Genomic DNA, 26,920 nt, shown 5'->3' with positions numbered 1-26,920 from the left:
AGCAGGTTTGTAGAAAATTCTGCAAAAGAATATACATTAATAAATTGAGATATTTCATTTACATAAGTATTCAGACCCTTCACTTAGTACTTTGTTGAAGCACCTTTGGTAAGTGATTAAAGCCTCAAGTCTTCTTGGGTATGACGCTACAAGCTTGGCACACCTGTATTTGGGTAGTTTCTCCCATTCTTCTTTGCAGATCATCTCAAGCTCTGTCAGGTTGAATGGGGAGCGTCTCTGCACAGCTATTTTCATGTCTCTCCAGAAATTTTCGATCAGGTTCAAGTCTGGGCTCTGACTCGGCCACTCTTCCAACATGACTTGTCCCGAAGCCACTCCTGCGTTGTCTTGGCTGTGTGCTTAGGGTCAATGTCATATTGGAAGATGAACCTTCGCCCCAGTCTGAGGTCCTGAGCGCTCTGGAGCAGGTTTTCATCAAGGATCTCTCTGTACTTTGCTCCTTTCATCTTTCCCTCGATCCTGACTAGTCTCCCAGTCCCTGCCGCTGAAAAACATCCCCACAGCATGATGCTGCCACCACCATGCTTCACCGTAGGGATGGTGCCAGGTTTCCTCCAGATGTGACGCTTGGCATTCAGGCCAAAGAGTTCAATCTTGGTTTCATCAGACCAGAGCATCTTGTTTCTCATGGTCTGAGAGTCCTTTAGGTGACTTTTGGCAAACTCCAAGCGGGCTGTCATGTGCCTTTTACTGGGAAGTGGCTTCCGTCATAAAGGCCTGATTGGTGGAGTGCTGCAGAGATGGTTGTCCTTCTGGAAAGTTCTTCCATTTTCACAGAGGGACTCTGGAGCTCTGTCAGAGTGACCATCAGGTTCTTGGTCAGCTCCCTCACCAAGGCCCTGCTCCCCCGATTGCTCAGTTTGGCTGGGCGGCCAGCTCTAGGAATATTCTTGGTGGTTCCAAACTTCTTCCATTTAAGAATGATGGAGGCCACTGTGTTCTTGGGGACCTTCAATGCTGCAGACATTTTTTGGTACCCTTCCCCAGATCTGTGCCTCGACACAATCCTGTCTCTGAGCTCTACGGACAATTCCTTCGACCTCATGGCTTGGTTTTTGCTCTGACATGCACTGTCAACTGTGGGACCTTCTATATATACAGGTGTGTGCCTTTCCAAATCATGTCCAATCAATTGAATTTACCCCAGGTGGACTCCAATCAAGTTGTAGAAACATCTCAAGGATGATCAATGGAAACAGGATGCACCTGAGCTCAATTTTGAGTCTCATAGCAAAGGGTCTGAATACTTATGTAAATAAGGTATTTCTGTTTTTGCAAAACTTTCTAAAAACCTGTTTTTGCTTTGTCATTATGAGGTATTGTGTGTAGATTGATGAGGAAAAAAATTATTTAATAAATTTTAGAATAAGGCTGTAACGTAACAAAATGTGGAAAAAGGGAAGGGGTCTGAATACTTTCCAAATACACTGTAGGCCTTTCTCAATATATCTAATAAGTCAGTATACGGAGGGAATCCAAAAATGATTTGTGCATGAAAGAAAAATCTGGAGTTCATATTTGTCAAAATATTGAGCATGTGCTGAAAACTCAGAAATGCATCAGAAATCGTCCTTGTTTTCAGCATCTCAAAAAGCATATCAAGATCGGGATATGGAACTCAGCCAAGAGAGGCATATCTGGAGTTAATATAGCTTAATATCTTGAATGTGCTGAGAAAACACAGATATGCGATGTATACAGTCAGTATTTGTTAACATGAAGAGAGAAAATAGGATGTCACATATCTCAGGATATTGAATGAGTCCATATCCGATCATAGGAAATGTTCATGTGTGATATTCGGAGTAATCCCAATGTCTAAAAGACACATCTGGATTCAGGATATGGTGCAAATCCACAATCCTCAAAATATGCATTGGAAATGCTAGAACATCTCTAGAATATCAAAAACGAGTAATGTAAAAAAATGGATATGGACCCTTTTCGCCCAGTGTTGCTGCTTTCAGAGGGTGCCTAGGACTGGCTTTTGAGACGTTGTCTGATAGCCAGCCCTTCTAGCCCCAGCTACATGCATATGAAATGAATTGGGTTCCATTAACCTCGGTTGTGGGTGATTTCACAGTGGTGGTTTTGCAGCCGTTGTCTGGACTGGAGGTCACCATCAAGGATGTCTGCGGTATTAAGGCTTGGGTTGGGTGACCATTTGTGTAAGGGTTTATTTTACACCCCCTATTCACAGTTTATTTGGTTTCGGGATGTGATGTCAAATCAAGGGTTTGGTCACGGTGCCACAGAGGGATGAAGAAAGCTCTTGAGTATGCGTCGTAATTTATACATTTGAGTTTGGGTCAATGTTGTAACATCACAGAATGTTTTTGACTTCACTGATTTTGTGGTAGTCTTCAGAAAGTATTTACACCCCTTGACTTTTCCACATTTAGTTGTTTACAGCCTGAATTAAAAATTGATTAAATTGAGATTGTTTGTCACTGGCCTACACAATAACCCATAATGTCAAAGTGGAATTATGTTTTTCTAAATTCTTACAAATTAATTACAAGTGAAAAGCTGAAATGTCTTGAGTCAATAACTATTCAACCCCTTTTGTTATGGCAAGCCTAAATAAGTTCAATAATAAAAATGTGCTTAACAAGTCACATAATAAGTTGCATGGACTCTGTGTGCAATAATAGTGTTTAACATGATTTTTTAAATGACTACTTCATCTCTGTACCGCACACATACAATTATAATAATAATAATAATAATATGCCATTTAGCAGACGCTTTTATCCAAAGCGACTTACAGTCATGCGTGCATACATTTTTTTTTTTTTTGTGTATGGGTGGTCCCGGGGATCGAACCCACTACCTTGGCGTTATCTGTAAGGTCCCTCAGTCGAGCAGTGAATTTCAAACACAGATTCAACCACAAAGACCAGGGATTAAACACTATTATTGCACACAGAGTGAGCCCATGCAACTTATTATGTGAATTGTTAAGCATATTTTTACTCCTGAACTTATTTAGGCTTGCCATATCAGAGAGGTTGAATACTTATTGACTCAAGACATTTCAGTTTTACATTATTTATATATTTGGAAACATTGTGAAAAACATAATTCCACTTTGACATTATGGGGTATTGTGTGAAGACCAGTGACAATAATGTTCAATTTAATCCATTTTAAATTCAGGCTGTAACACAACTAAATGTGGAAAAAGTGGTGTGAATACTTACTGAAGGCACTGTATCTTACTATTATAACACACTGTGCAACTTGAATAGTTTGTCAGTAAATAAGAAATGAAGAATGCATTTTCTTATTTATTTAACCTTTATTTAACCAGGAAATCCTTTGATTTAAACATCTCTATTTGAAGAGAGACCTTGCTTGAGTCGCTTTGAATTCATTAATGCTTTATTGTTTGTTTTGTTTTGCTAAGCATGACAGCAAAGTAAGATGGAAATACATTTCCAAAGTTGAAATGATTTAGGTCACTAAAATACATGCAGTAAGAACTAGTGAGGTTGTTCAAAATGTGTTAGTCTGCTGACTTCTCTCTTCAAAAGGCATAGACGTTAGGGTGGTAAAGGTACAGCACCTTTTCACCCATGCCCAAGGGTCACCGTTATTCCACTGGGCTAAGTAGGAGGATAGAGGCCTACTGAGTGTAAAAGAAAATAGGAACACCTTCCTTATATTGAGTTGCACCCTGTTATGCCCTTACAACAGCCTCAGTTCGTTAGGGCATTGACTTTACAAGGTGTCAAAAGCATTCAACAGGGATACTGGCCCATGATGACTCCAATGCTTCCCACAGTTGTGTGAAGTTGGCTGGATGTCCTTTGGGTGGTGGACCATTCTTAACACACACAGGAAACTGTTGTGTGTGGAAAAACCCAGCAGCGTTGCAGTTCTTGACACACTCAAACCGGTGCACCTGGAACCTAATACCATACCCCATTCAAAGGCACTTAAATATTTTGTCTTGCCCATTCACCCTATGAATGGCACACATACACAATCCATGTCTCAATAAGGGATCATAGCTTTCACCTGGATTCACCTGGTCAGTCTATATCATGTTCCTAATGTTTTGTACACTCAGTGTATTTTGTATGGTGCGTCTTAAAGGAGTACCATCTTCTGCAGAGCAGAGTATTACAGTAGAAAGAGGGGAAAGGAGGAGAGGAGAGATAAAGACAGCGAGAGTGATGATGTTTCAGTGAGGAATGCTCTCTGCTCTTTAATGCTGTGTTTGAGCGTGGCCAGGCACGACTCATTTTAGAAGCTGGGAAAATGAAATAACAACGTTGAGGAGATTTTAATGTAGTATTTTGTGACCCCTCTCCATTTTGGAACGCTTCAGGAGAAGTCATGTGATAAAGCCTCTTTGGTACAAGCCGGGGAAAAGAATGATGCCTTTTATTTGTCTTTTTCCCAGTGTTGTGCCCTTGGAAGAGAACCTGCTGACCCCCTGTTTTAGTAAAAACAAAGAGAGATTAGTCAAGCCATCCCATCTCTTAGAATGCCAAATGTCAGTAGTGATGGGACCTTGATGCAGGCCCAGAGATGTGTGTCAGTCAGGCAGACGTGACAGAGAGGGATGGGAAGGAGCACAGCCACACGTATTGTATGCAGACAGACAGAGAAGGGGACAGAGAAAGAGTGGATTGAGAAAGAGGAAGTGATTGTCAGAGCAGCAGAAACAAATTGTTGCTTTGATCCTAAGGTGTTGTGTTGAGAGTGACAGCTGGTGCCAAGGAGTAGTCTTCAGACAGGTTTAAAGCTATCTACTGTGGAGGGCCGGGGGATCTAAACGAAGGTGCAGAGAGCAAGTTTAGCAGATGTATAGCATAATCATCCCCAAGCTGTTGATTCAACACAAACACAACAGCAATACCAGTAATGCTACTACTTATATATATATATATATATATTTATTTATTTATTTAACCTTTATTTAACTAAGCAAGTATATAGTATTACTACTCCTACTACTAGGCTATTGTAACTATTTATGCTATTACTACTCCTAATACAATTACTACTACCATTGCCAAACTAGTAATTCTGCAACTACTTTGTACTACTAATTCTACCACCACTCCTGCTACCACCACCACCACTATTACTACTACTACTACTACTACTACTACTACTACTACTACTACTACTACTACTACTACTACTACTACTACTACTACCACTTATGTAAATGTAATGTACTACTGTAATACTACTATTACAAACATATTGTTTAGTAACCTAGTATTGTTACTATAGGTACAATAACCACTGCTGCCAACATAAAGAATACCTACTATCTACTATTGCTTTTAAATACTCCCACCACCACCATTATTTTATGATAATGATGGTAATAATGCTACTGATAAATATACTGTCCTGAATAACTAATGAAAAATCAACATTAAAACAATGAAGACACCCATGATGATGGAAGTTGTCTATGAATATATTGGGTCTTTGAGGGACATGTGGACATGCACGCTGCTCAGCATGGTTATAAATAGAAATCTGTGGTATTTCCGAAAATAGGTTAAGCTGCCATCGCTGCGCTGCTGGCATGACATCACTGATTGCCTGCCAGCCTCCCCCTAAAGACTGCTCCCATACTGGGGAGATGGAGGGATGTAAGGGTGGGGGTAAAGCAGCTGTAGCTCACTGTGGGTGCCTCTCTCCTCCTCACCCCCAGCTTTGTTCTTATTTCCTCATAACTCTATCCAATGGAGGGTTTGAAGTAGGGTATCAGAATTGCAGAAGGTGCAGATGTATATGACATACAGTATAGATTGTTTTAAAGGCCTTAGATTAATAAGGACCCATCACTTTGAGTTTTGTCAAGAAATTCTGGTGATGTAATTGACAATCTGTGTGTATATGAGAAATGTGCTTTGTGACTCAAAGCACAAAATCACTAGTCCAAAAACAGGAGCGTGCTGCAAGGTTTATTCATTAGAGCCTGTTAAGTATGGAATCTGGACATGTGCAATTAGTGTTTTCTCCAAATGCCGCCTGAATGGGCACTGTGAAATAAAGTGCAGTGTTTGCATGGATGGAGATGGGAGGCTGGCTTTTTTCATCTCATCCCTCTCTTCATCAGTACATCCTGCGCCAGCCTTAGAGCTTTGAATCTTCATCTTTAAAGACACCTTTCAATTTGTAAAATCAAAGGACCTCAAAAGCAGATCTGTCTCTCAGACCTAATCAGTTTGGAACTGCCGATCTTTGACTAATGTGAATTTACTGTGATCAACTGATCTGACTCTAGGTTCAAACTCTGCTGCTTTTTTAAACAGGTCCAGTAATTGTATGGATATCATATCAAAAATGCCAATGTGGCTAACTAACACAGAACCCCATTTTTGTTTCTATCCTATAGTATTTTCCAGGCGTAGTACACTCTTGGAGAAAAAGGTGCTATCTAGAACCTAAAAGGGTTCTTCGGCTGTCCCCATAGGTGAACCCTTTAAAGAACCCTTTTTGGTTCCAAGTAGAACCCTTTTGGTTCCGGGTAGAACTCTTTTGGGTTCCATGTAGAACCCTTACCACAGAGGTTACTACATGGAACCTAAAATATTACTACCTGGAACCAAATAGGGTTATCCTATGGGGACAGCCGAAGAATCCTTTTGGAACCCCTTTTTCAAAGAGTGTATAGCCTATGCAGTATATATGGTCAGGGTATGTTAGTGTTTTTCTAGGGGGCTGTTATAGAACATGAAGAGGAAGAGATGCTGACCTTGACCGGGGCTAACCGAAAACTTCTAATTGATTTCCCTGTAAACCCCTGAGCTGTGGGCTAAGGAGGGACTTGGCAGGTAAACTCCCATTGCCCTCTGTTCCACTGTCAGTCCACCCATGCCTGCCGCCGCCGCACCACTGTGAACATACACAGTATTTACTGCACCCTGAAACCCCATCTATTAATGGTGTCAATTTAGCTTCTTCATCAGGGATGCAGGCCACTGGATGTATTTATAGTGCTGGCTTGGCACTGGCAGAGACTATTCAGTTAGTCCACACATACAGAACAGCTACATCCACTGTAGGTGCCAACTTCCCACCACAGTACTGACCCTAGAAGACTGTACAGTAGTTGTATTATAGTTAGTGGCGTGCCCAAGAGAACCTTCAACCTTATAACCAACTACAGAATAGACTACTGTGGTTGAGTATGTGAATTTGTCAAGGCTGTTTCTCGTCCCCTTATTTGTATTGATCCCTCAGACACAGTCTTTCAGAATGAATCATTAGGTTTTACAGCGTTCCTCACCCGGCTGAGAGGACGAGACTAGGGCGGTGACCGTATGAGTCATGACTGCAGTCAAATTCCACGTGACCGTTGAGTCACGGTAATCTCCTCTTATGCACTCTGGACATGCGTTGGTAGTATCCAACACCAGGTCACTAATGGCCTGGTACTCAGCGCTCTGTTGTCCCTCTAACCACTCTGACATCAATGCAAATGCAATTGAAAATCACATCAAACACTTATCTTCAAACCGGTATCATGCTTTTAAACTCAACTAAAAAAAGTTCAACAGCAGGTTGAAACTGAGTGGAACACATGGTCATTGTGGATGTTGTTTCAAAGCCTAACACAATGAAATGGACAGTGCTTTCTAAGGTGCTGATTCATTCAAACACCCATACTACTAGAGCTTATAAATAAGCATATGCCTATATATGAGCCCAAGCCCGAAAAAACCCCTGAATTAAAATAATGATTGTGCCGTTTTACAATACATAGCCTAATAGCCTACTGCGTATTACCCACGGCAAAAAAACTAAATATTTAAGATGTCTTTGGTACATAATTGGTGTATTGGTTCATTGATTGTGCAGGGCGGCTTACAGAGTTAGCCTACAGTTATAGTGAATTTGATTTTGAATAGCCTAGTAATAGGGCATTTTTTATATTTTCATAATGAATAGGCTGACACATTACCTTTAGCTACAGAATATCTCACCACTGTGCCTTTCCATCTCCTCCTCTCTCTCCTTCATTCCTTTCTCAAGCGCGCCGAGAGAGGGGCTGTCAACTGTTTAGTGAAATATGTTTCCTTGTGAAAACATGTTACTATCAATGTTCCCGAACAGATTTCACTTGCTTTCCCAAATGAAGCACAGGGTAGCTGCAGGAACAGGTTTGGAGAGCCCATGGCATACAGAGTTTGGGCATATTATAACCTTTCGCACAGCAAGAGGCTGCATTCTCCTCAAACTGTGTTTGATGTGTGGATTGAAATATGTGTTCTTATAAGCCCAGACATTTCTATATGCAGTCCCGTGTGAAAGCAGAGTTTTGATGGTTGCCACTAAAAAGAGGAGGATCCCAGCTGCTACTATATTTATAAAACCAGTGTAGCCTACCCTGCATGATTGAAAAAAGAACCACCGGGAAAGCGGCCTCCATTCACTATTCCAGTGCATACGGATGATATGTATTTTTTGCCCTGCCCCTGTTCCTGCCCATTTGATAATGGACCATTCTAAATCTAAACTAATTTTAGATATTAGTAAAGACAAGATTAAATTGAGAATAGTCTGACGTGACATATATGATCACTTGATGTGAGAACAGCGTGTGGAGCCTGAGGCAAGGAACAGAACGCAAGCTTTTTTACGACTTTCTCAAATCATCAATAGCCTATAGTCGCATCATGCAGCTCATACGTGTTTTGATTTCTAAGACATGCTAAGGTTTGTATCATTCACAACTAAAGTTGCCAAATAACTCTAAATCTAGCTATAGGACCTGTGCCAAATGATCACTTTTATGCTCTACAAAGCCACTTCATATGTGCACTCGCTCCGGAATGGGAAAAATATCATTTCTATTTAATTCAGCTAAGTTCAAATATATTCTTCTTACTTTAAAATCATATAATATAAAATAATGTCACGGGACTTATAAGCATATTTTGTCTGCTAAATGAACAAGCTTATGGCCTATGGCATGGAGCATAGCCAGATAACATACAGTAGGCCAACTCATATTCTGTTCTTCTGAAATACATTTTCTTCATATCATAATGTTTCTTTAAACATGCCTAAAATAAATAATGTATTTATTGTGATGGTGTATATTAAATGTATTTATTAGACTGTATTAGACTGTAGATGTTCCAAAGGCGCGTATCAGCGGCTTGTATGTGTGGAGGCCTGGAGATGCTAAACGTGTTTATGTTAATTAACGATCAATTACCATGATTCCAGCAGTCATTTGCATGACAATAACCGGCTGACAAAATGTCATGACCGCCACAGCCCTAGCCGAGACCCTCACTGTACACACACTGTACAAACACAAAACCTTTACTGTACACACACACACTGGCGCACGCACACACACGCAGACAATTGCACACAAACACACAACTGTGTTGGTCCACACAGACCTGTAGTGTGTTCTTCAGGATATATTTCCTATGGATCTGTGACTGTATTTAAGTCATGCTCAATGGCCGTAGTCTATGATAAGTGAGTACAGCAATAAATCAATGGCCTGGGTCTCCTTCGCCAGGGGTCACAGTGGAGACCAGTGTCCAGACTCCAGGACATTTTAGCCCCATGAATAGCAGGAAGCATCTCAATAGTCTTGAGTATACTTCATTTGTACTGGCATGAGAATGCAGGTGAAAGCAATATGTTGCCTGCCAAGTTGCCTGCCTTCACTTCTCCAGGTCTTTCATATTAGAGCAGATGGAAGATAAAGAGACAAGGAGAGGAAGCGTCTTGAGACTATTGAAATGCACCTGAAGGCCTCCCATTTATAGTGCAGGAGGGTGCACTGTCAGAGGATGGAGGCTGAGCTGCATGCGGCTCCCTTTAAGGTGCCTGACTTAATTAAGGTTTACAGGTTACGCTAGAGTTCTGCTTCTATTACAGCACTCATTACAAGGTAATTAGGCTTGGGCAGGGAAAATATTGTTGTCGGAACAATGAGTGAGAGCACTTTGGAAAGTACCCCCACCTCTTCCCTTTGTTCTCCCTGAGCAGTGGCTGGGTGGTTGGCTGTTGATAGGTTCCAAATTCTAGCAGCCTATTAAGCCAGTGTCGTGTCTTGGGAATGGGGCAGATTGCTACGAACCTCTCAGAGGAATGCGTCTGTCTCCCCATATGCACGTCTGTCTATTGTTTGTCTGTTAAACCTTTAAATATAGAAGTCGTTCGCCTTATCTTTGGGTTCAGCATTTCCACACCTTGAGCAAATTCACGATTCCCAACATTTTTGCGCTGATCTGGGATCAGAGGTCTGGGAAGTGAGGGAGTAAGTAACAGCTGTAAGGACTGCTCTGAGACTAGCCCTGAGTACCCCTCATAGTCAATCTGCGCCACAGAGCCCCGCCACAAATGGCACTGATTCAGGTAATAATCACATTGTATCAGTGCTGATGATGTGCATTTCGGGCTCCAGCCCCTCTAGAAAGCCTATAATTTCCCCTAAGCCCTTGCATCAGTAAATTAAGTAAGCAAGTAATCTACCTTCGGCGTTGACATTTTCCACAGAGTGCAAATGAAGTGTGAGGGAGCGGGCAGGCAGGCAGCAAGTAGAGACCTGTGCCAAGGCTGGCTCTGTTTCTGCTACCTTCACACTTTTGGTGAAGTAAATCCCACAGAGAGGGGAAGTTCACACTTTTTCATTACACTGGGGCAGGCTCCTCTGGGGCACAGAGTACATTGGGCTGTGTGTGTGTGCGTTAGGTTGCGTGTGTGCGTGCGTTGGTGTGTGTGTCTCTCTCTCTGTGTGTGTGTGTGTGTGTGTGTGTGTGTGTTTGTGTGTGTGTGTGTGTGTGTGACAGTAGGGATGGGTAGTAGTAGGCTCTTAGAATAAGTGCTGATTCTGGTACGGAGGGAGCGAGAGGAGGGGGAACGGTCATGAGTTTATCAGTAGGACCTCTACACTTAGCAGGCATTACCTACACTTCACAGATTAAGGCCAAAGGTTTCTGGACCAGATACACGTTCCCTCCTGCACTAGTAATGGAGGGCCTCGTCGGCAGGAAAGAACCTTGCAAATGGCTGCTGTCGAAGCAAGGGGAGGAGGGTAGAGGAGAGGAGGAGAGAGGAGAGGAGGTGAGAGTAGGGAAGAGGAGAGTAGGGGGGAGGGGAGGCGATAAGAGGAGAGGAGAGTAGAGTAAGGGAGAGGAGGAGAGAGTAGGGGAGAGTAGAGTAGGGGGAGGGGAGGAGAGAAGAGGAGAGGAGAGTAGGGGAGAGGAGGAGAGAGTAGAGTAGGGGGGAGGGGAGGAGAGAAGAGGAGAGGAGAGAGGAGGGGAGAGCAGAGTCTCTTTCATTACAAACCTTCTCAACACAGTGGAGCCAGGGAGAGAAAGAGAGTCACCCCAATGCCCCCATATGTCCCTCTAGACTGATCAGCACTGCAGGCTCTCTGTAGACACCTCAGCCTCTCTGTAGCTACCTCAGTCTCTCTGTAGCTACCTCAGTCTCTCTGTAGCTACCTCAGTCTCTCTGTAGCTACCTCGGTCTCTCTGTAGCTACCTCAGTTTCTCTGTAGCTATCTCAGTCTCTCTGTAGCTACCTCAGTTTCTCTGTAGCTATCTCAGTCTCTATGTAGCTACCTCAGCCTCTCTGTAGCTACCTCAGCCTCTCTGTAGCTATCTCAGCCTCTCTGTAGCTACCTCAGTCTCTCTGTAGCTACCTCAGTCTCTCTGTAGCTACCTCAGTCTCTCTGTAGCTACCTCAGCCTCTCTGTAGCTATCTCAGTCTCTATGTAGCTACCTCAGCCTCTCTGTGGCTATCTCAGTCTCTCTGTAGCTACCTCAGTCTCTCTGTAGCTATCTCAGTCTCTATGTAGCTACCTCAGCCTCTCTGTAGCTACCTCAGTCTCTCTGTAGCTACCTCAGCCTCTCTGTAGCTATCTCAGCCTCTCTGTAGCTACCTCAGTCTCTCTGTAGCTACCTCAGTCTCTCTGTAGCTACCTCAGTCTCTCTGTAGCTACCTCAGCCTCTCTGTAGCTATCTCAGTCTCTATGTAGCTACCTCAGCCTCTCTGTAGCTACCTCAGTCTCTCTGTAGCTACCTCAGTCTCTCTGTAGCTACCTCAGCCTCTCTGTAGCTACCTCAGCTGATGTAGTGGAGCCACTCATCAGACAGGATTATATAGCAAATAGAGAAGGTGGAGGAGGAGGAGGAGAAGGAGATTCTTCACCAGAAATCAACGTGAGATAAGGGTTGTTTTAGATTGGTATCAAATGATGCAGTGGTAAGATCATATCCTCTAGACTGTGTCTTCCCTTCGCTGCATCAGCACCACCAGCCTCTCTCTCTGGGTTACATCGCAGTTAGTCGTGTTTCAAACAATTTCATCATGCTCCGACTTCGGCACTTGATATGCAACGCAACGCTGGCAATTTGTACATGTTTGGATTCCAATTATGAAGTTGTTAGAGCTTTCGCCCGTGGCCAGCGGATTCTTATTAAGTCTTACATTAAAGAACATAGAAGCACTTTTAAATGGAGCTCATGTTCCCCTTTGTTTGTTGGCATTGTGGTTGTTATTAATTTATTCTCAATGCTGTATGTGTTACACATTAACGAATAAATCCAACTTGGGCTGTGTTTGTGATTGTAATATGCAAACGAGGCCCTGCTCAGTGAGAGATGGGGGTGGCGCTTGTCCAAAAAACGAACAACACAATTCCACAGAATAACAACAACAAAACGGTCCCATTTACCACCATGGTCTCCCAGACAGAAAAACTACTGAGTAAAGCCTCAGGGCTGATGTGACGTGGGCTCAGTTGGTAGAGCATGGCGCTTGCAACGCCAGAATTGTGGGTTCGATTCCCACGGGGGGCCAGTATGAAAAAATTAATAAATGTATGCACTCACTTAAGTCGCTCTGGATAAGAGCGTCTGCTAAATGACTAAAATAGAAAATGGAAAAGAGCATCATGATAGAGTGATTTGCTTGGTGGCCATTAAGTTAGGGCCGGCAGGGCCCAGGGGTGGGGTGAAGAGAGCTGCACCATGACACCAGGCAGTGCTACAGTCAGCCAGTGAAGACTGAGGTGGTGACCCGAGACAGACTCCATCGCTGTCCATCCATGATATACATACAGACTCAGAGAGCAGGGACTTGAGAGCAGAGACTAGCGGTAGGCCTGATGTACTGGGAGACTGTAGTGCTATATAGGGCCACAGGGCATAGGGACGTAACACAGCCTGGCCGATCAATGGATCAATGCCTGACAAAGTCCCCCTTCTTTTGTGTTGCACTCTAGCAAAGGTTACCGTAATGCACTGACCTGGCTATATGAAAAGGCAGTAAAAGAAAATAATAGCTGGGAAGAAATGCTGGGGTCATTGAAATTCGATGTAGTGTTACTCAGGATGCATAAGCATGTTGTAATACAGCCAGGCTGATGTGATATGCAACATGGGGAATTAATATAAATATTGTCTCTGTAAAGACAGCGAATTAATCTCCGCTCACTGAATATATTTTCTGCTGAAATATGATCCGAAATGTGATGGCTTCTAATAAACCGTCTCCAAAATGGTAGAAATATGATAATGTGTGGTAACCCACATGAACTTCATTAATATAACACTACCAAAACTATTTATTCAGACAGTCCGGGCGAAATGATTGCAATAGTACTTCTCTGGGTCGCTCTCTTTCTCTCTAATGTCCTCTCTCTCTCTCTCTCTCTCTCTCTCTCTCTCTCTCTCTCTCTCTCTCTCTCTCTCTCTCTCTCTCTCTCTCTCTCTCTCTCTCTCTCTCTCTCTCTCTCTCTCTCTCTCTCTCTCTCTCTCTGTCTCTGTCTCTGTCTCTGTCTCTGTCTCTGTCTCTGTCTCTGTCTCTCGCTCTCTCTCTCGCTCTCTCTCCTCATCTCCCTCGTTTCTCTGGGCTGTCTGAGTGCCTGCAGGAGGAGCTCTTTATTTGGCAGACGGTGCTTGAGTGATATTTCTCTCTGTGTGTGAGTGTGTTGTTTGTGTGTGGTACTCACCTGGAGTTCTTGTAACTGGGCATTCGTTCTGTGCTACCGGAGTCCTGAGGCATGAAGCCCTCCCTCCCTCTCGCTGTCTCTGCTGCTTTCAAAAGGGCTTAGTATTGTGCATCGCAACAGCGTGGTAGTCGCTTTGGACAAGGAGAGGCTGAGCTATGGCACTGGGTCTGGGAGAGAGAAATAGAGGGAGGGAGCGAGAGGGAGACAGAGGGGCACAGAAAGAGAGAGAGGAGAGAGAGAGAGAGAAAGCGAGAGACGAAAGACAGAGATAGAGAGGAGATAAAGAGAGTGCAAGAGAGAGAGAAAGTAAAGCTCAGAGAGAGAGGAAGCATCCAGCCCTGAGCCCAGCTGAAGAAAGAAACCAAATAGAGTGTATGTCTGCATTGAGACTGTCTGCAGGGAGATAGTGTTCCCCAGTAGCAGCTCTGGCTGCCTCATTGTGAGGGACACTTCCCTTTCGCAGGGTGTTGCTTTTCATGACTGACAAGGGTCTGAGACTAAGTGACGTTGATAGGGACCCAGTGGGGTGGGTGGAGGGGATTCGATTGTGAACAGTGTTGTTGCCAAGTGTTGTTGTGCTTTGTAACTGGGCTAGGGATGTTCTGTGACTGAGCTAGTGTTGCTACTCCATATTTAGTGACCTTTCTTTTCCCCAGTGCTCAGTCCCCAGTGTTCAGTCCCCATTGTTCAGTCCTCAGTTTTAATATCTGTCCCCAACCTCCCCCTCTCTGTTTTTCAGGCTGTGCGTTCCTCACCTACTGCGCCCGCGAGTCGGCCATCAAAGCCCAGAACGCCCTCCATGAACAGAAAACACTGCCAGGGGTAAGTCTCTCTCTGTTTCCGCTCCACCACTGTGCCAGCTGAACAACACAACCCACATCACCACTCACCACCTACCTACCACCTACCAGCCTGCTCCAACCCGCTCCAGCCCCAGATATAATAAAAAAACTTTGAAAAAGAATTAAATCAATAACCAGGCTTTTAAAGGGCTGGTTTGAACTGTTTCATGTGTCTGTTATAGCCAACATTGATCAAATGCACTCTGCTCACGCTTTCTGAGGCAGTGACATCAAATGTCAATTCAGTCGTTCTTTGCATTTCTGTAAAGGCATAGTGAGTCACTGTTGTTTACTTAGAAACATGAGGGGTGGCAGGTAGCTTAGTGGTTAAGAGCGTTGTGCCAGTAACCGAAAGGTCGCTGGTTCTAATCCCCAAGCCGACTAGGTGAAAAATCTGTCGATGTGCCCTTGAGCAAGGCACTTAATCCTAATTGCTCCTGTAAGTCACTCTGGATAAGAGCGTCTGCTAAATGCCTAAAATGTAAATGAGGGACAAAAGAGCCCATTTGAAATAGGGAAAGTGCACTGTGTGAGAGGGAGAGAATTTCTGCATTTATAAACAATATTTTTGCATATCTGTGCACAGTATCTGTGTGTGTGTATGCATCTCTGCGTTTGTACACATTGTATGTGAGTGGGAGTAGGCATCCTACTATTCCCCCCACTACGGCAGATGGCAAGTGACAAGGACATTGTCGGCTGCAGTAGTAGAGCAGAGTAGAGCAGAGTAGAGCAGAGTAGAGCCGGGTCTCCTACTGAGACAGCATGGCTCAACATGACCAGATCAGACCTCCACAGGAGAACATCACAGATAGAAAGACCAACCGCCATCTAAGACAAGAAAAGAAGGAGCCCAGCCAAAAGGAATGTTTCACATTAAATATCCAAATACTAACACCTCAAACTTTGAACATTCCTGGCGAAAAAAAGTATTTTGTCCTTCAAATTTGCCAAGCTCCAGGCTGGAGGGGCTATTTATACTTTTTTTAAAGAGCATTTGAATATTTAAAAAATTAAGTTGTTCTTTGAGAGAACGCCAAGAGATGCGTTCATGGTAGGCTATAACTGTGTTTAGCAGTGTGCTAAAGAGAGGGGGATTCTCTCCCAGCTCATTTCACCCCACTAGTACTCTCCTATGTCTCGTGGAGTCGCTAATTGCGCCTCCTTGCCAGCCTGGGAGGGCATCCTTCAGGCTTGACCCACCACTGGGATTAAAAGGCAAGATGTGGATGAATGTATACATGAGGGGTACCGTGAGGCTGGGAGCGAAAACAGTCTATAAACCATCTGGTCTCTGGAAGATTTAACATCCACAAGGATGGAACATATTAAAGACCACCAAGCCATGTCAGGGAGAATGAACTCCTCTCTCTGCATGCATGTTTGTTATATTATGCATTGGTTTGTTTTGCCGGTAGATATGTTCCATTTAGAGTACACAGTCTGGATAAAATGGTAATCATGCACTTATATTAAGGCATCCAACAAATCAATGTCATCCGACAAACTACGTTACCCATACAATCCCATCATTCAATCCCCAGAAAGAGAATACATCCTCACGCCGTATCAGCCAGCATCTTTCCCAATGATATCCTCCACTGTACTCTAGGATTTTGAAATTGTACTTTTCCATAAATCAAACCCCTCGACTGCCTGCCGTTGAGTTGTAAATCCACTTTTAGTCATGGCGAATACAAAGAGGTGAGCGTGGGGGTGCCTTGCCTCTCACCTGAGTGCTGTGAAACAGTTACCCCTTCTCCTGTGTTTCCTGGCTCCTGCTGGGGCTCCCGCTGAGATCCCCCTGCTTCCTCCCTTCCGGAGATATAATATGTTAGACAAATAGAGCAGGCAGACGTTGAAATGTGTCAGACCCCACCAAGAATGAGAATCAGATGGGTGGTCGGGGGTGTAGTAGCTAGCTACACAGTGTTAGTGTAGAGCAACCACTACCTCTATCCACAAAGCAAACACAGAAACACCACAGACACAACCACTGCTCCAGCCACTGTACTGTAGCATTATTGGTAACACACTGCTACCATCATACCATCAGAGACATTCTCCATATCTGTAGTCAGAGGAGAGAGGAACTGATAGTAGCGTGTCTACAAGACCATGGTGCTTGCCTACGGAGCTGTGAGGGGAACGGCACCTCCGTACCTTCAGGCTCTGATCAGTCCCTACACCCAAACGAGGGCATTGCGTTCATCCACCTCTGGCCTGCTGGCCCCCCTACCTCTGCGGAAGCACAGTTCCCGCTCAGCCCAGTCAAAACTGTTCGCTGCTCTGGCACCCCAATGGTGGAACAAGCTTCCTCACGACGCCAGGACAGCGGGTTCACTCACCACCTTCCGGAGACACTTGAAACCCCACCTCTTTAAGGAATACCTGGGATAGGATAAAGTAATCCTTCTACCCCCCCCTTACCCCACCCCCCCAAAAAAAACAAAAAAAACATATTGTAAAGTGGTTATCCCACTGGCTATAAGGTGAATGCACCAATTTGTAAGTCGCTCTGGATAAGAGCATCGGCTAAATGACGTAAATGTAAATGTAAATGTGTCTATTTTCATGTTATGGAAATGGTGAGACAGGGCCATGGAGAGAAAAAGAGTGAGAGAGAGATAGAGGGGAATGATAAAGGGATAGATGGAGACAGAGAGAACATGTGTGTAGTAGATATTCTGTAGTGTAGCAGGATGGCTGTGCTCAGTGCATTGTGGGTTGTGTGTTCTGTGGGCTGGAAAGGCTTCTCTCCGCTCAGCGGCCTCTCACCAGCCAGCCAGCCAAACAGCCAGCCAGTCAAACAGCCATCCAGCCTGCCATCCAGCCTTCTTTTAGAAATGACCTGTTACTCTGCGCTGATGGTAAGTAGATATGCCAGTTGTTTATTTGCAAAATACTGCTTGATATGCAGTTTGCCAGGGGCTATGGTGTAATGACTGTAAACTAGGATTCCCCAGGAGAGGAGTTATGATTTATTAAAGGTTGCGTTTTGTCATTAACTCCTTCAATGCCGGCTGTCCCCCACTTAAAGGTGTGTCATGTGATTACCATCTGATCAATGTTAAACCAAATCAATATAGACAGTGCATAAGCAGATAGTCAACATGAATGTGTAGTACATATTCCAGGTGTATACAAGAACCCTTACAGGCGACTGTGTTTCAGCTCTGCCATTTCCCTCTTCCCTGCCTGCACACACTCCCTCATAATGCTATCTGGCCTTTCATGGGCTCATCAGGAATTGCTCACCACAATGTTCTGAGTTCCCAGGAAGACATTTGTGGCAGAAATGAGTAGCATGCCCTTATGGCTGTGTACTAGGCTGGAAAGTAGATATATGCGGTGCAGTGAGAGAGGGGAAGAGAGAGAAAGATAGAAAGAAAGAAAGAAAGAGAGGGAAAGAGAGACAAATAGAGAGAGAGGGAACGAGAGAGAAACATAGTGAGAGAGGGAAAGAGAGAGACAGAGGGAAATAGAGAGAAAGATAGAGGGAAAGAGAGAGAGAGAGAGAGAAAGAGAGCGAGGGAAAGCGCCCCGGGGAGGGGAGAGTGTGTGTGGTGTAGGTTTGGCTAGAGAGTGGGAGAGGCTCTGACAGCTGTCCAGGTGCGTACAGTATGCTGCCATCATCTCAGGGCCCTCTGTGGCTACAGAGAGAAGCGTGTAGGGGTGTTGTGAAAAACATGTGGACATGGCAGCTTGTCGTGATCACACCGCCCACATCACTGATCTGTGTGTGTGTTATTTGTGTACTGTATACAGTACTGTTTATGTTGGTGTGTGTTTTACATTTGTAAATTGAACCTTTATTTAACTAGGCAAGTCAGTTAAGAACAAATTCTTATTTACAATGACGGCCTACACCGGCCAAGCCCGGACGACGCTGGGCCAATTGTAAATCTGTGTGTGTGTGTGTGTGTCTGTGTTGTGGGACAGATAATCACAATGTCAGATAGTATCCCACTGGGCACACACTGGTTGAATCAACATTGTTTCCACGCCATTTCAACAAAATTACGTTGAACCAACGTGGAATAGACTTTGAATTGACATCTGTGTCCAGTGGGTTGACATTAATGTCACTAAATAAAAGCATGGGCGTCCCTAGACTGTTTTCAAACAGTTTTTCAGATTGCTTGATGATTTCCTCACACTGCCTAGTTTGTTCTTAGAACATTTAACAGTGGCAATGTGACAGATGCGACCTATCGGGGAAGATGTTTCAGAGACAGTTGGTGTCAGAGCTAGCCCCAGCCCCCTACACCAGTCCACCAGAGATTTAATTCACACACTCCACACACCACACAGCTCAGCATCATAGCAAATTCCACATCCTTCACACAATCACCCCTCCCAAATCCAACAACAACAACAAATAATCGTAGCCGTATACACATTTACATTTTAGATTTTAGTCATTTAGCAGACGCTCTTATCCAGAGCGACTTACAGTTAGTGAGTGCATACATTTTTCATACTGGCCCCCCATGGGAAACGAACCCACACCCTGGCATTGCAAGCGCCATGCTTTACCAACTGAGCTACAGGAGGTCCTTACCCCCCTCCTTTGAACATGCAACCATGATGAAAAACCATGATTGTCTATGATAGGTGGCAGCATGCATTTCCTTGTGGTATTAGTGCAGCTAGACCTGGGGTCTGTAAGAGGATGGCAGTGATTCAGGATCTAGGTTTATGGAAATAGCATCTGCATTAAACTGCAAATGAGAACAGGGAGAAGATTATGCTGTGCCACATACAGTGGGGAAAAAAAGTATTTAGTCAGCCACCAATTGTGCAAGTTCTCCCACTTAAAAAGATGAGAGAGGCCTGTAATTTTCATCATAGGTACACGTCAACTATGACAGACAAAATGAGAAAAAAAATCCAGAAAATCACATTGTAGGATTTTTAATGAATTTATTTGCTAATTATGGTGGAAAATAAGTATTTGGTCAATAACAAAAGTTTCTCAATACTTTGTTATATACCCTTTGTTGGCAATGACACAGGTCAAACGTTTTCTGTAAGTCTTCACAAGGTTTTCACACACTGTTGCTGGTATTTTGGCCCATTCCTCCATGCAGATCTCCTCTAGAGCAGTGATGTTTTGGGTCTGTCGCTGGGCAACACGGACTTTCAACTCCCTCCAAAGATTTTCTATGGGGTTGAGATCTGGAGACTGGCTAGGCCACTCCAGGACCTTGAAATGCTTCTTACGAAGCCACTCCTTTGTTGCCCGGGCGGTGTGTTTGGGATCATTGTCATGCTGAAAGACCCAGCCACGTTTCATCTTCAATGCCCTTGCTGATGGAAGGAGGTTTTCACTCAAAATCTCACGATACATGGCCCCATTCATTCTTTCATTCTTTCCTTTACACGGATCAGTCGTCCTGGTCCCTTTGCAGAAAAACAGCCCCAAAGCATGAAGTTTCCACCCCCATGCTTCACAGTAGGTATGGTGTTCTTTGGATGCAACTCAGCATTCTTTGTCCTCCAAACACGACGAGTTGAGTTTTTACCAAAAAGTTATATTTTGGTTTCATCTGACCATATGACATTCTCCCAATCCTCTTCTGGATCATCCAAATGCACTCTAGCAAACTTCAGACGGGCCTGGACATGTACTGGCTTAAGCAGGGGGACACGTCTGGCACTGGTCACTGTAGGTGACCAAATACTTATTTTCCACCATAATTTGCAAATAAATTCATTAAAAATCCTACAATGTGATTTTCTGGATTTTGTTTTCTCAATTTGTCTGTCATAGTTGACGTGTACTTATGATGAAAATTACAGGCCTCTCTCATCTTTTTAAGTGGGAGAACTTGCACAATTGGTGGCTGACTAAATACTTTTTTTCCCCACTGTATACCTGCAGACACAGACACACAAGTGAGCAGTTCAGTCATCTGCATCCAATACAGCTAGCCTTAAACATATTCTTATAGCCTACATATTCTTACCTCTTTGTTGATTGATATCCATTGAATTGTGTCAATTTTCTGTTTTAGAAAGATTTGCACAAATATAAAAAGTTTGATGGTATCATCATAAAACAATATCAATTTAGATCATACATGGGACAATCCTTACCTTAAATTGAGGAAATCTAACATTTTTCAGTTAATTACCTGCACCTGCTGTCCTTTCAAATCCAAATGTTTCAGTTGGGCAGGTTCCTGCAACAACCCCCACCAACTAAGGAGGTTCCTCGATGAACCCCACCTCCTATGGGGTTCTTGGAAGAACCTTTTGGGGGCCATTTTCAGTGCCAAGAACCCAAAGGTTCTTCAAAGAACTTTGAGGATCTTAAAAGAACCCTTGTTGAACCCCTCATTTTTAGAGTGTAATGTGATTAGGATAATGCCTCTGCCTGCTAGACAGTGAAAGGAAGTTGAAAGAAAACCAATAGAACAGTCTTTATAAAAAAGTATTTTATGGTGGGATTTTGGCTATAGGCTACTTTGAAGCAAGGTAAGACATGCTTCATAATATTAAGTAAAACGTCCAGGTTTCAAACAATTAAGGAACAGGAAAAATATAGGGATGCTAATGATAGGCCTAACTGTCTTCTGGTAGATGGAAAGGCTTTCCCAAAAACCTTCTCTATTAAATGTTAACTAGCTACAAAGTAGCCCATGCCTACCTCTCAGAATGATATCATGATGATTATTTGCGTCAATCCAGTGGTCATTTCTTTTGCAAACTCCATCTCATGTGCTACAGCAGCAACGTCAACACTAAGTATATCCCTCCCCCCTCTCCCTCTCTCTCTCCCCCTCCCTCTCTCTCCCCCTCCCTCTCTCTCTCTCTCTCTCTCTCTCTCTCTCTCTCTCTCTCTCTCTCTCTCTCGCTCTCTCTCTCTCTCGCTCTCTCTCTCTCTCCCCCCCTGTCACTTTTTCTCTCCCCCCCTCTCTCTCTCTCCACCTCCCTGTCACTCTCTCTCTCTCTCTCTCTCTCACCCCTCCCTCCCTCTCTTTCTCTCTGTCTCCCCCTCTCTCTCTTTCCCCTCCCTCTCTCTCTCCCCCTCTCTCCCCCTTCCTCTCTTGCTCTCGCTCTCTCTCCCTCTCTCTCTCCCCCTCCTTCTCTCTCTCTCCCTCAATCTCTCTCTCGCTCACACTCTCTCTCTCTCTCTCTTTCGCTCTCTCTCTCAGTCCCTCACACCGCACACACACATTCACAGGTACACATACAGTCGCACACACTGTCTCTCTCTCTCTCTCTCTCTCTCTCTCTCTCTCTCTCTCTCTCTCTCATGCACACAGAGGTGGCATGCACGCATCTTTCACGCATGCACACACACATACAAATACCCAGGGCTCAGCTCAGCTGTACTGGGATGTGTGAGGTGCTGGGAGGTAGCTGCATGGCCATGGCTGTGTGTGCTGGGGAGAGTAGCCGACCTTGTGCGGTGGAAATTAGGCTGGCATGCCACGGTGCTGCACGGCTCCCCTCGCCTCTCCTTGCCGCGCCGGCCACTGGGCTTCACACACCCGCAATCTCCCATCCACTTGCTCATCAACCGCGGTCCTGCCTGCTTTCCCACCTGCCTGCTGCAAAGGCTGAATAATTCAAGGCTGTGTTTGTGTGGGGGGCAGGAGGGACCCGGTCAGCGAGAAACCAATCGGTGCTGGCAGGATGGGAGGCCTTGTAGACTAGGGAGCGGGCCTTGTTAGAATTGAGCCCCTAGGTAATAGGAGTGTGTGTGTGTGTGTGTGTTTGTACGTACGTGTGTGGCAGGAGGGGAATGGGGAAAAGGAGCTTGAGAGGGGGAATAGAAAAGAAAACTCCAGGAGATTGTGTTTTTGTTTCCTCTGTAAGTAAAGCAATTTCTGGACTGTGACACTCTGAACAAACTAGGATGTTTGAATCCGAAATGGCCGGTTATGTAGTGAAATACCACCTACAGTGCCTTCAGAAAGTATTCATTCCCCTTGTCTTATTCCAAATTTGTTTGCTACAGCTTGAGTTCAAAATAGATTGAATATATTTTTTCTCTCACCCATCTACACATGAAAACATGTTTTAAATTGTTTTGTGCACATTTATTGAAAATGAAATACAGAAATATCTAATTTACAGAAGTATTCACGGCCCTGATTCAATACTTTGTAGAAGCACCTTTGGAAGCGATTACATGGGGTATGCTTGTAATTGACGATGACTAGGGAGTTTTTGGGGGGATAAAATACATGGAATAGAGCTAAGCACAGGTTAAATCCTGGAGGAAAACCTGGTTCAGTCTGCTTTCCAACAGAGACTGGGAGACTAATGCACCTTTCAGTAGGACAACAATCTAAAACACAAGGCCATCTATACACTTGCTTACCAAGATTACATTAAATGTTACTGAGTGGCCTAGTTACAGTTTTGGCTTAAATCAGCTTGAAAATCTATGGCAAGACTTGAAAATGGTTGTCTAGCAATAATCGACAACTAATTTGACAGCTTGAAGAATTTTGAAAATAATAAGGTGAAAATATTGTACAATCCAGATGTGCAAAGATTTTAGAGACTTATTCAGGAAGACTCACAGCTGTAATTGCTGCCAGAGGTGATTCTAAAATGTATTGACTCGGAGGAATGAGGACTTATTGTCACGATCGTCGTATCGAGTAGACCAAGGCGCAGCGTGTTGAGCGAACATACTTTATTTAATTAAAGTGCACACACGAATAACAAAACAACAAACGATACCGTGACGTCCTAAGTCTAAACACAACCAACTGGAACAAGATCCCACAAACACTAAGGGAAAACCGACAGTTTAAATATGGCTCCCAATCAGAGACAACCAGCCACAGCTGACACTCGTTGCCTCTGATTGGGAGTCACTCAGGCCAACAAAGAAATAAACAAACTAGAACTCCCAACAAAGAAATACAACACATAGAATGAACACACCCTGGCTCAACATATAGAGTCCCAGAGCCAGGGTGTGACAGTACCCCCCCCTAAAGGCGCGGACTGCGACCGCGCCTCCACTAGAACAAAACAGGGGAGGGCTGGGTGGGCATTCCTCCTCGGCGGCGGTTCTGGCTCCGGGCTTGCCCACCACCCTCCAATAATCCCCCCATAGCGCCCCTGGTCCGGTCTGGCCCTGCTGGCTGGAGCTGAACTGGACGTAGCAGGAGCGGTTAGCTTCAGCTCCGTAGTGGAGCAGCTGACTGGTACCTGATTAGGCACCGGTGACCCAGGCACGGGTTGTGCCGGACTGACGACGCGCACCCCTGGCTTGGTGCGTGAGGCAGGAACGGACCGGACCGGGCTGACAATGTGCACCCCTGGCTTGGTGCGTGGAGCAGCAACGGGCCGGACCGGGCTGACGATACGCACCCCTGGCTTGTTGCGTGGAGCAGGAACGACCCGGACCGGGCTGACGATACGCACCCCTGGCTTGGTGCGTAGAGCAGGAACGGGCCTTACCAGGCTGACGATGCGCACCCCTGGCTTGGTGCGTAGAGCCGGAACGGGCCTCACCGGACTGACGACTCGCACCCCTGGCTTGGTGCGTGGAGCAGCAACGGGCTTTACCAGGCTGACGACTCGCACCCCTGGCTTGGTGCGAGTAGCAGGAACGGGCTGGACCAGGCTGACGACTCGCACCCCTGGCTTGGTGCGAGTGGCAGGAACAGGCCGGGCCGGGCTGGCGACGCGCACCGTAGGCTTGGTGCGAGTGGCAGGAACAGGCCGGGCCGGGCTGGCGCCGCACACCGTAGGCTTGGTGCGAGTGGCAGGAACAGGCCGGGCCGGGCTGGCGACGCACACCGTAGGCTTGGTGCGAGGGGCAGGAACAGGCCGGGCCGGGCTGGCGACGCGCACCGTAGGCTTGGTGCGAGTGGCAGAAACAGGCCGGGCCGGGCTGGCGACGCGCACCGTAGGCTTGGTGCGAGTGGCAGGAACAGGCCGGGCCGGGCTGGCGACGCGCACCGTAGGCATGGTGCGAGGGGCAGGAACAGGCCGGGCTGGCGACGCACACCGTAGGCTTGGTGCGAGTGGCAGGAACAGGCCGGGCCGGGCTGGCGACGCGCACCGTAGGCTTGGTGCGAGTGGCAGGAACAGGCCGGGCCGGGCTGGCGATGCGCACCGTAGGCTTGGTGCGAGGAGCAGGAACAGGCCGGGCCGGGCTGGAGACGCACACCGTAGGCTTGGTGCGAGGGGCAGGAACAGGCCGGACCGGGCTGGCGACGCGCACCGTACACTTAGTGCGGGAAGCAGGAACGGGCCGGACCGGACTGGTGACGCACACCACTTGATTGGTGTGAGGAGCGGGACTGGGTTTCGTCATAACCCTCCGCTCCCTCAGCTGCCTACCGAGTTCCTCTCGCCGTGCCTCAATTCTCACCCTCTCCCTTATCGCCTCCAATAGCTCCATCCTCTGCAACACTAACTCCTGCTCCCTCTGCGCCAATAGCCCCCTTAACCTGGTGGCCTCCTCACCTAATCGCCCTGTGGCAGCCTCCTGCTGCCCAGTCGCCCATGCCGTGTGCCCCCCCCTAAAAAAATGTTGGGGTTGCCTCTCGACCGTCCGACGACGACACTGATCACGCCGTTGCTCCTCTCTCCGTCGCGCCTCTACCGTCTCACTCCATGGCCGGCGATCCATCCCGGCCAGGATTTCCTCCCAGGTCCAGGACCCCTGCCCGTCTAAGATCTGCTCCCACGTCCAGGCTGCCTGCTCCTGGACACGCTGCTTGGTCCTGGTATGGTGGGATCTTCTGTCACGATCGTCGTTTCGAGTAGACCAAGGCGCAGCGTGTTGAGCGAACATACTTTATTTAATTAAAGTGTACACACGAATAACAAAACAACAAACGATACCGTGACGTCCTAAGTCTAAACACAACCAACTGGAACAAGATCCCACAAACACTAAGGGAAAACCGACAGTAAATATGGCTCCCAATCAAAGACAACCAGCCACAGCTGACACCCGTTGCCTCTGATTGGGAGTCACTCAGGCCAACATAGAAATAAACAAACTAGAACTCCCAACAAAGAAATACAACACATAGAATGAACACACCCTGGCTCAACATATAGAGTCCCAGAGCCAGGGTGTGACACTTATGTAAATTAGATATTTCTGTATTTCATTTTCAATAAATTAGCAAACATTTCTAAAAACATGTTTTCACTTTGTCATTATGGGGTATTGTGTGTTGATGGGTGGAAAAAAAATCTATTTGATCCATTTTGAATTCAGGATGTAACACATCAAAATGTGGAATAATTAAAGTGTTATGAATACTTTCTGAAGGCAATATATGCTTGAAAATATGGAGAGTGGTACTCAGTAATGTGTTGTGTTGGATTTGCCCCAAACATAACACTTTGTATTCAGGACAAAAAGTGAATTGCTTTGCCACATTTTTTGCAGTATTACTTTAGTGCCTTTACAGGCTTCCTTCTTTTCCCTCTGTCAATTAGGTTAGTATTGTGGAGTAACTGCAATGTTGTTGATCCATCCTCACTTTTGTCCTATCACAGCCATAAAACTCTGTAACTGTTTTAAAGTAACCGTTGGCGTCATGGTGAAATCCCTGAGCGGTTTCATTCCTCTCTGGCAACTGAGTTAGGAAGGACGCCTGTATCTTTGTAGTGACTGGGTATATTGATACACCATCCAAGGTGTAATTAATAACTTCACCATGCTCAAAGGGATAGTCATTCAAAAATCATGTTAAACACTATTATTGCACACAGAGTGAGTCCATGCAACTTATTATGTGACTTGTAAAGCACATTACTCCTGACCTTATTTAGGCTTACCATAACAAAGGGGTTGAATACTTATTGACTCAACATTTTAGTCATTTAGCAGACGCTCTTATCCAGAGCGACTTACAGTTAGTGCATACATAATTTTTTATATACTGGCCCCCCGTGGGAATTGAACCCACAACCCTGGCGTTGCAAACGCCATGCTCTACCAACTGAGCTACATCAATGCCGGCCATTCCCTCCCCTACCCTGGACGACACTGGGCCAATTGTGTGCCGCCCCATGGGTCTCCTGGTCGTGGCCGGCTGCGACAGAGCCTGGATTCGAACCAGGATCTCTAGTGGCACTGCCTTAG

The 26,920-nt window shown here is 45.4% G+C and overlaps 1 protein-coding gene across 1 annotated transcript in view; it reads left to right on the top strand.

Annotated features, from left to right (window-relative positions):
* Positions 1–14,854, top strand: part of LOC311149098 (CUGBP Elav-like family member 5) — a gene marked incomplete at both ends in the record, with an annotated part of 36,046 nt that extends 21,192 nt beyond the window's left edge. Inside the window, one exon of the mRNA XM_084186208.1 lies at positions 14,730–14,854. Coding sequence (XP_084042334.1) covers positions 14,730–14,854 — 125 coding nt within the window. The remainder of the gene's footprint in view (positions 1–14,729) is intronic.
* Between the last annotated feature and the right edge of the window lie 12,066 nt (positions 14,855–26,920).

This window comes from Coregonus lavaretus (assembly GCF_964263955.1).
Source record: "Coregonus lavaretus genome assembly, chromosome: 21".
Lineage (NCBI taxonomy): Eukaryota > Metazoa > Chordata > Actinopteri > Salmoniformes > Salmonidae > Coregonus > Coregonus lavaretus.
The sequence above is the reverse complement of the archived record's forward strand: the minus strand, read 5'-3'. Positions and strand labels throughout refer to the sequence as shown.